At 34.8% G+C, this 11825-nt stretch overlaps 2 protein-coding genes across 2 annotated transcripts in view; one reads left to right on the top strand and one right to left on the bottom strand.

Moving 5' to 3' along the window:
- Window positions 1–1662: 1662 nt before the first annotated feature.
- On the bottom strand, window positions 1663–3676 carry LOC128163748 (growth/differentiation factor 2-like). Its single transcript, XM_052827401.1, has 2 exons — window positions 3219–3676; window positions 1663–2852 (listed from the first exon to the last, which is right to left on the bottom strand). Exons 1-2 carry the CDS (start codon window positions 3496–3498, stop codon window positions 2116–2118), a joined length of 1017 nt encoding a protein of 338 aa, XP_052683361.1. The 5' UTR covers window positions 3499–3676; the 3' UTR covers window positions 1663–2115.
- A 3247-nt stretch (window positions 3677–6923) lies between these two features.
- The window catches only part of LOC128162725 (uncharacterized), a 48459-nt gene continuing 43557 nt past the window's right edge, over window positions 6924–11825 (top strand). Inside the window, exon 1 of the mRNA XM_052826019.1 lies at window positions 6924–7208. Coding sequence (XP_052681979.1) covers window positions 7200–7208 — 9 coding nt within the window. The 5' untranslated portion in view covers window positions 6924–7199. The remainder of the gene's footprint in view (window positions 7209–11825) is intronic.

Below are 11825 nucleotides of genomic sequence, written 5' to 3'. Positions count from 1 at the left end.
TTATGGCAGTTGCTCGGGACTGGAGCGTGGTTCTGGACCCGTGAAAATGTGAAAAAAGAGCAATTTTTCAGAAAATTTTGAGACCGTCCCTGGCTATTCTTTATAGTGCTATATGTAAGTTGTACTTGTTTTATTCTGAAATGTTTAAAAATTCTCAAGAATCGGGACCATGTGTCCCCTGCATGCAAACCAATTTTAGCAAATTTAAAAATCCACTGAAAAATTAAATCACATATATGAGCACTATCTGCCTCACATTTCCTCGACCAAAAAAACTATCCCCTGCCACCTGAATGATAGTTTATACATGGATAAGAAAAAAATCAGGATTTAGTTGATGTTCATTTTGGTGAAGTCACTTAATTTGTTCATGCCGTCAGGGCGGAATGACTTCAGTCTATGCATCCAAAAATTTTCTTTAGTTTTTCTCTCCGCATCTGTCAAGTCTTGGTTGTGATCAATAACCAAAACCATCATGTCCTCCCATTTGTGACCGATGGGTTCTTTAATTTTCTTAGTTTTTATGGTGGAACGATGATTATTGATGCGCCTGCGTTGTTCTCCTGTTTCCCCTACGTATTGTTTATGACAAAATTTACAATTGATGAGGTATATGCAATTGGCAGTACGACGAGAAGTATTTGCGAAAATTTTGTAAGTACGGCCAGTTATAAGGCTAGATAGGTCGTCTGCATCAGAGCTCTGTTTGCACAACAGACATCTGGTGTCAGAACAAGTTTTAAAGCCACCATTAGGTAGCTAGAAGGTTCTTTAGTTTCGTTCTTACCACCATGTACTTAAGGTTTCAAGGGCGCTTGAAAGCTGCCATCGGGGGGATTTTGAAAACCTCAACCATTTCATCAATGCTTTAAAGGATTGGCAGGTTCTTCTTTAGAACTGCATTAAGACCCCTAAGGACAGGGTGGTAAGTAGTGACACATGGGACTTTGTTGTCGTCGTTTTTAGGTTTGTATTTCAAAAGGGATAATCGATCCTCTTTAGCTAAATCATCAATTGCATTTTTGGTAGCAAAAGCTTGACACTGATCCTACAGATGACTTCTCAGATACTATTACCATAACATTAGATACAATGTTGTTCCAAAATTGAGCATTAGTACACTTGAAAATTTAATAATTACAGAAGTTTCAAAAGACATTTGAAATTGATAAGGCAACTTTAATTTTTTTTTTCATGCAGACTTCCTTTAATTTCGATAAATAGTACCTCACAGTAGGGATGTGTCCCATACCACCTTAAGGCACTTTGAATTACATGTACATGAAGCTGTTCATTTGATCAATATCATCTGTTTTCGGGATTCTGCTGACAAGCACAACCATCGATACCTCCTGAAAGTGTGTGTCTATACAATTAATACTCATCTATTTTCGCATACTAGTGAAAGGGTTTATCTTGCGTAAGCATACTATACTGTACTGAAATAAAATTCTAAATGCGTTAAAATGGTCCAAAATTTAACACACTTTGAAAAAAAAATTTCAAAGTGCGTAATTTTTCAAAGTGGGTTGTAACATACCTATATAAAACTTTCACCGGAACTCTCCTGAAAGAAATAAACAAAAAGGTAACAGGCTTAATTCATCATTAAGTTTTAAAAGTCTTTTAAAATTAATTAAACAACAACATTTTTTCAAGTGCACTTCCATTTATTTCGATAAAATAGTACCTTACAATAAGGGTGTGTCCCATACAACCTTATGGTGGAATAACACACCTGGAAAAAGTAACTCAAATTAACAGAATTTTTTTTTATAATGAAGATATAATAATAAAAGAACTGTAAAAATGTCAAATAAGTGAAAAGTTTTACGTTTGGGGATAAAAAATGAATTATCTAAAATAATTATTCCAGTAACTAACAACAAAAGCCCCTAAGGGATTCGAACTCAGGATGAAGGGATGATCACAAGTCCGACATTCTAATCACTCGGCTATGGAGTAAGTTACATGTTCCATAAAATCGTTTTAATAAAACGAAATGTCTTTTCGATCAGCGGTCAGCCATTTTGTGATGATGTGTTATTCCACCTTAAGGCACTTTGAATTACATGAAGCTGTTCATAGGATCAACGTCATCGGTTTTGGGGGATTCTACTGACAAGCACAACTATCAATGATTATGTCACCGACATAGCTGACGTATACCCCAGTTTCGTCCTCATGAAGAACGCTCAGTTTCATCATCTTTTCCGGTATGCATCTTGTCATTGCTTTCTTCGTGCCAAGGGTCATTTGGTACAGGCTGAGGAAGACCCCTCTGTTCGACGTGTTCTTTTCAATCACATTTTTCGCACGACATTCCCCGCTACAGGACCCAACATCGACGGTGGATGGATGGATGACATACTTGTTCATAAATCCAATTCTCCAAAGTTCTATCTTCATCTGTTTTCTCTTGCATCCATTTGAACTACTTCGTTTGGAAGGCGATTTGTCAAGATGGCGGCCATTTGCTGCAGCGCTCAACGCTGCGATTTCTCGGAGCGATGTTTGAGCGTTTTCTTTTTTAGACAGAATTATTAATCTGAAATCATCGGCTGCGCTCTGTTTCTTATGCAACGCAGAAAAAGCGTTCGGAGAACTTATTGTAATGTTGCATTTGGCTTTATCGGGGATATTGAGAAGTTTGATCTGTGCAGTTATGTCTTTGCTAAACGTCTGGTGAAGCGGTGTTCGAACTTGGTCAATAAACATGCGTTCGTTGGTGTTTGGACACGACATAAATAAATTCAAATTCGGAGTAGAAGCGACCTTTGCTTGAAATTCAAAATGATGAAACTTCTCATCCCAAGGCTGTTCGATAAAGAAAGTACGAGAATTCTTGCCAGCTGTAAAAAAAAAAAAATTAAAAAGTTAAATTATTTTTTTTATAAACGTTTTTTAGGCATTGTGTAACGTATGTTGAGAAGACGTTATTACGTCTTTTGTTTCACGATTTTTGTTTTTAAAGTACACGAAACAAAATATATTAAGAGTTTAAAATATACGTTGTATTTATACACGGGATAAATGAAAAAGGTTTTGATTTCGTAACATTCTCAAATAAAACTGGAACCTGTCAAAAAACGATGCATTCTCTTTAAGTTCTACTTTTGATGACGAGTGTTAATGTGTCGAAAGAATGTATGTTAAGCAAATGAAAACTAAACCAAAACAAAATGGTTAACGTTAATTTTTTTTTTCCAAAGACTTACCAGTTTGAATTCCTTTGAGACATCGTACTGTGTTAAACATCTGCGCATGCGTAGAGAACAGATTGAGGTGAGGGGATCCCCCTGTTGACGGAACCCCGTTTAGAAGGTCTTGATAAATCGTCAGAATGCATTCGTGTTTCCCCGACTGCATCAAATGTGATGGCAAATCAAAAGTGTAGTTATCTTTCTTTGATGGCCGCAGGTTGTCTCGACGAAGTTGCGCATAACATAGCATGGCTGCGTTAACGAGCAAGCAGCAAAGTATAGGACGCCTCAGCATCTTTTTGGGGGGTTGTATTATTTTTTTTACAATAATAGCAAAAAATCTGTACCGTCTGCTGACTTCTGCACTTCTGGATGTTGCTTTAGTTGACGCCGAAAGATATAGGAGTTTAAAACGTCATTACATTTTCTGCCGTCCCCTTTTTCCCACCAGAATATCCACTCGGACGCTGATACCTACTTTAGAAATAACAAATAAATTCTCATTGGTGATGAAACAAGAGCGAGGAAACTGGGCGGTGACATCAATAAACATTTCGATCACAGGGGCTCGGTTGTCAGACACCGAACTTCATAACAATTTATTCCCGAATAAAAAAAATATACGTAAATGGTCATTCAATATGTATTTTTTTTTATTCGGGAATAAATTGTTATAAATTTCAGTGTCTGACAACCGAGCCCCTGTGATTTCGATGACTATGCATGTACTGAGTAAATCATGATTTTACGCATACAAATAGTAATTCATACGAGACACGATTTACGATGTGTAAAAGGTGTGGGGAGAGGGTTGGGGTGAGTATGGTTACTGAACCTTGCGTGAAAGCAAGTGTGCAACATGAATTGTGGTGTCAAAATTTAATCATATTTTTATAGTCGAGTGCTTTCTAGTCATTCTGTCACTTTTGATTTGATGTCCTTAACATTATTTTTAATAACTTGCACCATTTTTCAATAACTGCATAACGATATGTTTACACAAACGATAAGTAATTTTTGGCTGTCTTGAATATGCAAACAATTTTCGAAGTTGCCGATATCTATTTTACACCTGAAGGCGCGTAGAACCTTAATATCAATGTTTAATTGTTACACTGTGCGTCACGCTTCTAATAAAACCAATCTCCACTCTGATTATATGATAAATCTTATGAATGGGCGTTTAATTATAAAAGTTAATCAAAAGCAATGCCAATCTCGTTTTCCAATTAACTTAAAGCAAAATGAGCTGTATTTTTTTTAGAATTTTATCTTGCTGCAAAAACCTTGAAGTATGATAAGTCTGGATATAACTAAACTTTTATGATAAATAAAGTTAGAAATATCATTAATTTTTGTCAGAGGAAAGATTTCTCTTCTAAGGAACATATAGCTTATACTGCTTTAAGAATGCTATTGAAATGAAAAATATTTGTTTCTGTTTTTGTGATGAAATTTAAGCTTTAATTGTTCTAAGGTTTATAGGTCAATTAAAAATTGACATTTTTAAAGATAGGTTACACTATAGCTAGTATGATTCATAATAAGCAGTTCACAAATCATCACTGAAATCATGTTTGATTTTTATTGTTTGCGTGATTAACAAATTGGATCTCTCGACAGATATTTAAAGTTGCTGAATGTTGGGGGTTTTTTTTCGAGTCAACTATATCCCCCCCCCATAACAAAACGTGGGTGTGTTTTCATTTACATGTTTACATTGTGCAATTGTCAACTTTAAAACTCGTGCTGGTTTTAACACCGATGTTCTGAATATGATTTAAAAAAAAAAATAATTACAACATGTCAAAAGTCTTTCTTTATAAATCGGCCATGGTAGATAAACCTTTATTTTTTCAAAATGTTATCATGATTGGTTTTCGTTTTTTTTTCTTTTCTTGCAACACATTTCAATGAGGCAACGCTTTGCCATTGTAAACGTTTGGGCGTTATCCCACTTAGGAAATACAAATATCGTTAAAATGAAAAGTTCTGCAACAATTATATATCGTGCTTTAGAGTAATTAAGACTTTTGGTGCCATATGCGTGTTAGCACGATGCAGGTGCCATCGAATTTAAAGTTCTGAAAATGCCTTTTACGAAGTCAAAGTCATTTTAATACCTAAAGTTGGCTCTCCTAAACAAAGAAATAAAACATTCCATTGGCCAAGAAATCAAGTCCTAGATTGCGCAAAGCATATAACAAGTTTTGTATAATTGGTTTATATATATATATATATATATATATATATATATATATATATATATATATATATATATATATATATATATATATATATATATCTGTGTGTGTGTGTGTGTGTGAATGTGTGTGTGTGTGTGTATCCTTGATACAAAGTTCAAAATGAAGGATTCATAAACTTGCTTATATCATTTTCATTAACCCACCCCCACCTTTAGTGTTTAATTATTTTACATCGGTATATATTATTATAATTATAACTAAAGGTTTTATACATAAATGATTTTAAAGGTACAAAGCCTATATTTTTAAAAGTCCTTTAAAAGTCCTTTTTGTAAATACCATCAAACTGACTTATATGTTTGTAGTTTAAACCTTGGATCGTCATTTTTAAATTATTAACGTTATGCCTGGCGTTGACCCTCCAAATGTGTTACTTCCTTCATGAAGGGGGGGGGGGGGGTCCTGTTCCTAATCGGTATAAAGAGGAGACAGATAGACAGTTTCCAGATGACCGTTGCGATTTTTCCACTGTGTATTTCATCGCCTGCTACATGTACATGTATACACGGGCTGCCGCCCACATGCGCTTGCGTACAATGCCCTGCAAGTGTGCAAACCCTAATACACCGCATTTCAAAATGAAATGTTTTTCTTATCCGATTATCTAAAATGAATTTGTATCATGTAAAAAACTGACCAAAAAATGTACTTTAACTTTATTTATTGTGAAGTTCAACCCACCTTTTATATATATATATATATATATATATATATATATATATATATATATATATATATATATATATATATGCTGACTAGATAGTATACATGTATAGCTTATACAATGATAATTTACTTATATCAAATAAAATTTGCTATTTGTTTAATGCTATGTAAAATGTGCAACAAAAAATGTGAATGTCCTTGGAAGTTTTCCGGCTTTTTTGATTTAGATTACTCATTAATAGAATTCTTTCCTGTAGGGTACAGCTACTGGTAATTCCATGGCGCGTTAAACCAACAGATGGGCGTATTCTTATAGAAACCTTATTCATCATCATTTGAAGCAGCTTACTGCATAAAGAGTGTTGTTCAAATTATAAACACTTTGGATTTCATATCGGAAAACGGCAATTTCCTTTACGATGCAATTTGTTTGGAATGCTTATGCAAAAGAGTTGGCTGACAAATGACTGAAATGAGAGAGAGAGAGAGAGAGAGAGAGAGAGAGAGAGAGAGAGAGAGAGAGAGAGAGAGAGAGGATCATTATGTTGCACTGGAAAGCGAAAGGGCAAAAAGGAGAGAGAGAGAGAGAGAGAGAGAGAGAGAGAGAGAGAGAGAGAGAGAGAGAGAGAGAGAGAGCACAAGTTCATTATGTTGCACTGCATGGAAAGCGAAAGGGAAAAAGGAGAGAGAGAGAGAGAGAGAGAGAGAGAGAGAGAGAGAGAGTGTGTGTGTGTGTGTGTGTGTGTGGGTACGCCCTGTTAAAAAAAATGTCGCGTTTTGTGTATTAATAAACAAGGGCGGTGTGAAAATATGTTGTGTCGGTGATGCAAAGCATGTTATGTTTTACAATTTCCGGATGGCATATGCTTCCGTAGGGCGGATATTGAGTAAAGCGGTCTAGACAGCGTACAAAAGAAAACCCTACGTATTGAAGAATTCAGTATACACGAACCGAGCGCACTTCTTTGACCAAGCAATGACCAGCTGGTGTCGAACTCACCACAGAGTACTGGATATCTGAGAACTTTTCTTAATAAGTGCTGAAGTTGTGAAGTTTCACAGCATGACAAAGGTGGGTTCATTTTTTGTTTTATCATATCAGTTCTGATTATTACAAGTAGGGCATTTAATACATGGCTGTCGTTGATAGCCGTTGTCAGTGCAGTTAGATATACATTCCATTTCCTTATACATCAGTAAAACAAGTGAACTAGCAATGTAATACGATGGATTCCAAAAGTATCGAATGATGCAGAAAAAAATAGATAATCAACGTAATAATCCGTATGTTTAGCTAATCGATGGAGCTACAAAAACACGCAACGAAAAACTTCACCCCTACCCCTACACCAACTTTCAGATAAGAGAAAGACGGAAGTTTGAACTACAATTAAATATTTAATTTTTTACTTTCTTTTCTCATTTTCGTTTTGACTGATACATGAACTTTAGTCATTCACTTTACATGTGTTAACTTCCATTGACTTTCTTTCACCACAACCAAAATATGAAGCGTGTTTGTCCCATATACTTCTATATTACTATGCCAGATACGTTTTAGATGATTGACTGCGCAACTGAGCAGACTAATGCCCCACCCCACCCCCAACCCCCCCCCCCCCCTCCCACCGTGAAGTGAATGACTACACTGCTGTAATAACAATATTATTTAATGTATCCCAGATTCATGCGTGCATTAAAAAAAATCTGAGAGGGAGGTGGGGTGGGATGGGGTGGAGGCGAGAAAAGGAGGGGGGGGGGGGATTAAAATAATTTTATTTGTAAGTTTGCCTATTTTAGGTAGAGATACTATGTGAATATAAGAATATGAATTTTTAAAGGGTGAAGGGGACGGAGGGGGTCCCAAAATAATTCTTCCGTCTACTAAATCCGCGTATGGGAGTTGAATGCTCTTCCTGACGGACTTGGGTAGCGTCATATTGAACTCAGTATCAGTACATGATGTAGATAACCAAAGTAATTGTAGCTGACCGTTAGATCGTCGTCCTGGTCAAATTTACATACACAAAGTTCGTATGCCTTAGTTGTCGTTGTCGAAGGTTCAACCATCGCAAAGGAATGAGGATGAATGTTTTCATTGAAATCTAATACATGTATTCTGTACAGTGGATTCCCTAGTGGCGGGTTTATTGTTCTCGTGTCAGCAAAATATCTTCAGAAGGGGCAATTCGTATATGCTGATTTAAGGCTTTCTAGCGCAAAATGCAGGTATTTTCGTGCATCGATTGACAATTTGGTATGATTTTTCGAACAACTAAAAATAATCAAAATTAAACTTGATTAAAAAAAAAAAGTTATAACGTACATACCTCAATTGTTTTTTGCATTTATTTTTATATTGCATCTTTTGCCTATAATATTTCAAAGTATAACCAATGAATACATTACCTCTTTCCAACCTGACTTGTAAAGGTATAGAACCATTTTAACAAGGACGTTAAATGTTATATCTGTACAATGAAATAAATAATGAAATTCATCTCTATCTCAATACAGTTACACATGGTACATATACGGTTTTCACGAGGTATATCCTACCATCTACCTCGTAGTGTAGGGAATTTAGAATTACTTGTTCTAAAAGTACAAAAAAAAATCTGATATTTGAAGGGCAGATCTAATAAGTATTTATCCAAGGATATTGTGGTATTAAAAATTCTATAGTTAATACCTTTTTAATGAATTATACATTTTACTATTCCATGACTGTTTGAATTGGTCAAGAAGTATATAAAAAACAGTTTTCTTAAGCCACTGGATATTTACATTTTGTTGGTACAAAATTAAAGATGGATCTAGACCACAATCATTCAATACTTTAACAATAAATTTAAACCACGGATTGTTCATTTTACCCATTACATATTGTAGTTTTGACGAAACTTTATTATTTTGTTAAAAGACAAGTTTACTCCAAAATGCTATCATGCGTACTTTATTAGTGGGTATCGTCTAAGTTCCCCCATAAACCATATAATTTGGTGTTGAAGACTTTAGGTTTAAGATATGTTTACAAAATCTCAGATGTAACTTTTCAACCAGTGCTATCTTACATGTACACTGTACCAAAACCCCAAACTTCAAATCCATATAATTAAACAGGTTTCACAATTTTGTCAAACATATCTAATTAACAATCAATTGACATATTGTGTTTTTTACATTTACCTATTACACTATACATAGCCCTAGTAGTTTTTTCACAGAGTTTTTTCACGAAATGGATAGTTACTGCAAGTCCAAGGCCTTGTTATATAAGGTGGTTCTTTATGAAATGTGCTTTATGTAAATTGTTAGGTTTGCAGTATGTTCTAAATTTAAAAGTCAAAAGTCCAAGAATGACTCTACATTTTAAGCGAAAATACAGAGTAATTTATATATACTTTTTATACAACATTGTTATGTTGACTCTTGTTACTTAAAAAATCAATATAAAAACACTCTGCCAGTTTTTCAAGTAAAAATTCGTACGCTTGCACCTTTTTAAGTGCAGTCGTACCACTACTGACCCCCCCCCCCCCCCCACTCCCCGCGAAAAAAAATGAGGACGTTATAATACGTTATTAGACCTTTGCTTAATGTGTATAAACATTTTGTAGAGGCATTATGACGCCTTTTCTAAAGGCGTTATAACGCTTTCCAAAATGTGTTTTGATGCGAAAAGGGCGTTATATTATATAACACCCTTTCAAATTGCAAAAAAAGACGTTATTATAACAAGTTCGTATGGTAGTGCCTTACGCTCAATACCCCCCCCCCCCCCCCCCCCGCCTTTCAACAGTAAACGCCTGGAATGCTCAATTCTCATACGAGTATTTTATATTTCAGTACAATATCAGTAAAAGATCTATATATTAATGATCACTTACTGTTTTACTCTAATAGACCGATTTTTCTGGTTAATATGATTATAAAGTGCAAGTCTATAACATTTCAGGATAGTTGATTTGTATGGAAGATTATCTGATATTGTAAAAGCCAATAAATCGCACCGAACAGGTGGAATTTATTATTATTATTTTTTTGACTTAAAACCGAGATCATGGGCCTTTTAAGAGGGCCCGATGGTCGTGGCCCTTTTGAGACAGTATTGGTCTCCTTTAAAAGAAGAGCTTAATATCAAAATATAGGAAATATTATATAATATAAAATATGACCCAGGGGCCATGAATTTCACAATTTAAGTAGAGGAAATAGTGGACATCATAACCAAGTATTCAGTTTTTTGCCCACATGTGTGGGAGTAAAGAAATTTTTTTTAAGATTTAATACATTTTTACTATATGGCCATATTGACCCCACCCAAGAGCCTGAGCCCCTGACACAGGGTCCATGAATTTCACAATTTTGGTAGAGGGCTTCATGGACATCATAACCATGCAACCAGTTTTTTCCTCAAAAGTGTAGGAGTAAAGAAGAAGGTTTTTGAAAATTTTGGGTTTTTTTTGCATATTTGGCCCCACCTTTGGCGCCCCGGGGGTGGTAGAGCAATAAATTTTACAATTCAGATTCCTCTTATATACTATAGAGATGTTTCACACCAAAAATGGTAACACTTAGCCTTGTAGTTTTTAAGAAGAAGTTAAAAATGTAAAATAATTGTTAACGGACAACGCACGACGCACAACGCACGACGACGGACGAAAACAGATAGCAATAGGTCACCTGAATTTACTCCAAATGTGTACTCCAAGGTATTTAATATTATCTACAATTTCAAAACTAATGTCTCCGTACTTAAATGAATATACATATTTGTAATAACGTTAAAACACTAGCCATCAATATTGTTCAACAAAATTTTGTTCCATAGACCAACACGCCAAACTGAATCAAACGCCTTTTCAAAATCTATAAAAGCATAAAATAATTTTATTTTAAATGTCTTGGATAATTCTATCAAAGAATATGAAGAAAAAATGTGATCAATAGTCGAATAATCTTTACGAAACCCAGCTTGATTTTCTAAAATAAGTTCTACTCTACTTGCTTACTCAGTCAATCTTTCACTAAGGATAGAAGTAAATAATTTTCAAAGGCAGCTTATAAGTGTAATTGGTCTTTAGTTTGATGGATCAGCATTGTTACATTTATTTCTATAAATTTGGATAACGTTTCCATGTATCCACTGTGTAGGTATAATTCCAGTTTCAAAAATCTTGTTAAATAACTCCACATAAAGATTTAGCAGAATGTCACATGTATTTTTAATATATTCATTAAAATCCTGTCAATTCCACATACAAGTATAAATACAAGACAAATTATCATTGCACCCTAATTTACACCTCTGTTTGGTTCCTCTTCACATTTCTTTCAAATAAAAGCTGAAATATCTCATATTTTAAGGGCTTTAATAATAAATTGCTCATTGACTGTAGTATCCACTATCTATTTCTTGCGTCAAACCAAGTTAAAAATGACACTACTAATTCGTATGCTAGTTTTGGGTGAAATATACACCGATTGCGTGGTCTTAGCTCAAAAGTCAGACAAATCTTGTTGATTTCAAAGAGCAATGGCCGAGTGGCTTACTTAGTACAAAGGGTGATTTGCCCTTCTTTGCCCTTCATTACTATACAACGCAATTTGTCATTTAATATCCGAATGACACATAAAATGGATCGAAACAGCGGGTTTTGAAGGAGATGGGGGTCTTTGAAATATT

Source organism: Crassostrea angulata, chromosome 9 (genome assembly GCF_025612915.1).
Source record: "Crassostrea angulata isolate pt1a10 chromosome 9, ASM2561291v2, whole genome shotgun sequence".
In the NCBI taxonomy this organism is placed as follows: domain Eukaryota; kingdom Metazoa; phylum Mollusca; class Bivalvia; order Ostreida; family Ostreidae; genus Magallana; species Magallana angulata.
Note: the sequence above shows the minus strand (reverse complement) of the source record. Positions and strands in the feature narration are given on the sequence as shown.

Coding starts and splice junctions, on each gene's coding strand:
- LOC128163748 (XM_052827401.1), bottom strand. CDS start 3,498: ATGCTGAGGCGTCCTATACTTTGCTGCTTGCTCGTTAACGCAGCCATG. Junction 2,853..3,218: donor TCTCAAAGGAATTCAAACTG/GTAAGTCTTTGG, acceptor TTTTTTTTACAG/CTGGCAAGAATTCTCGTACT.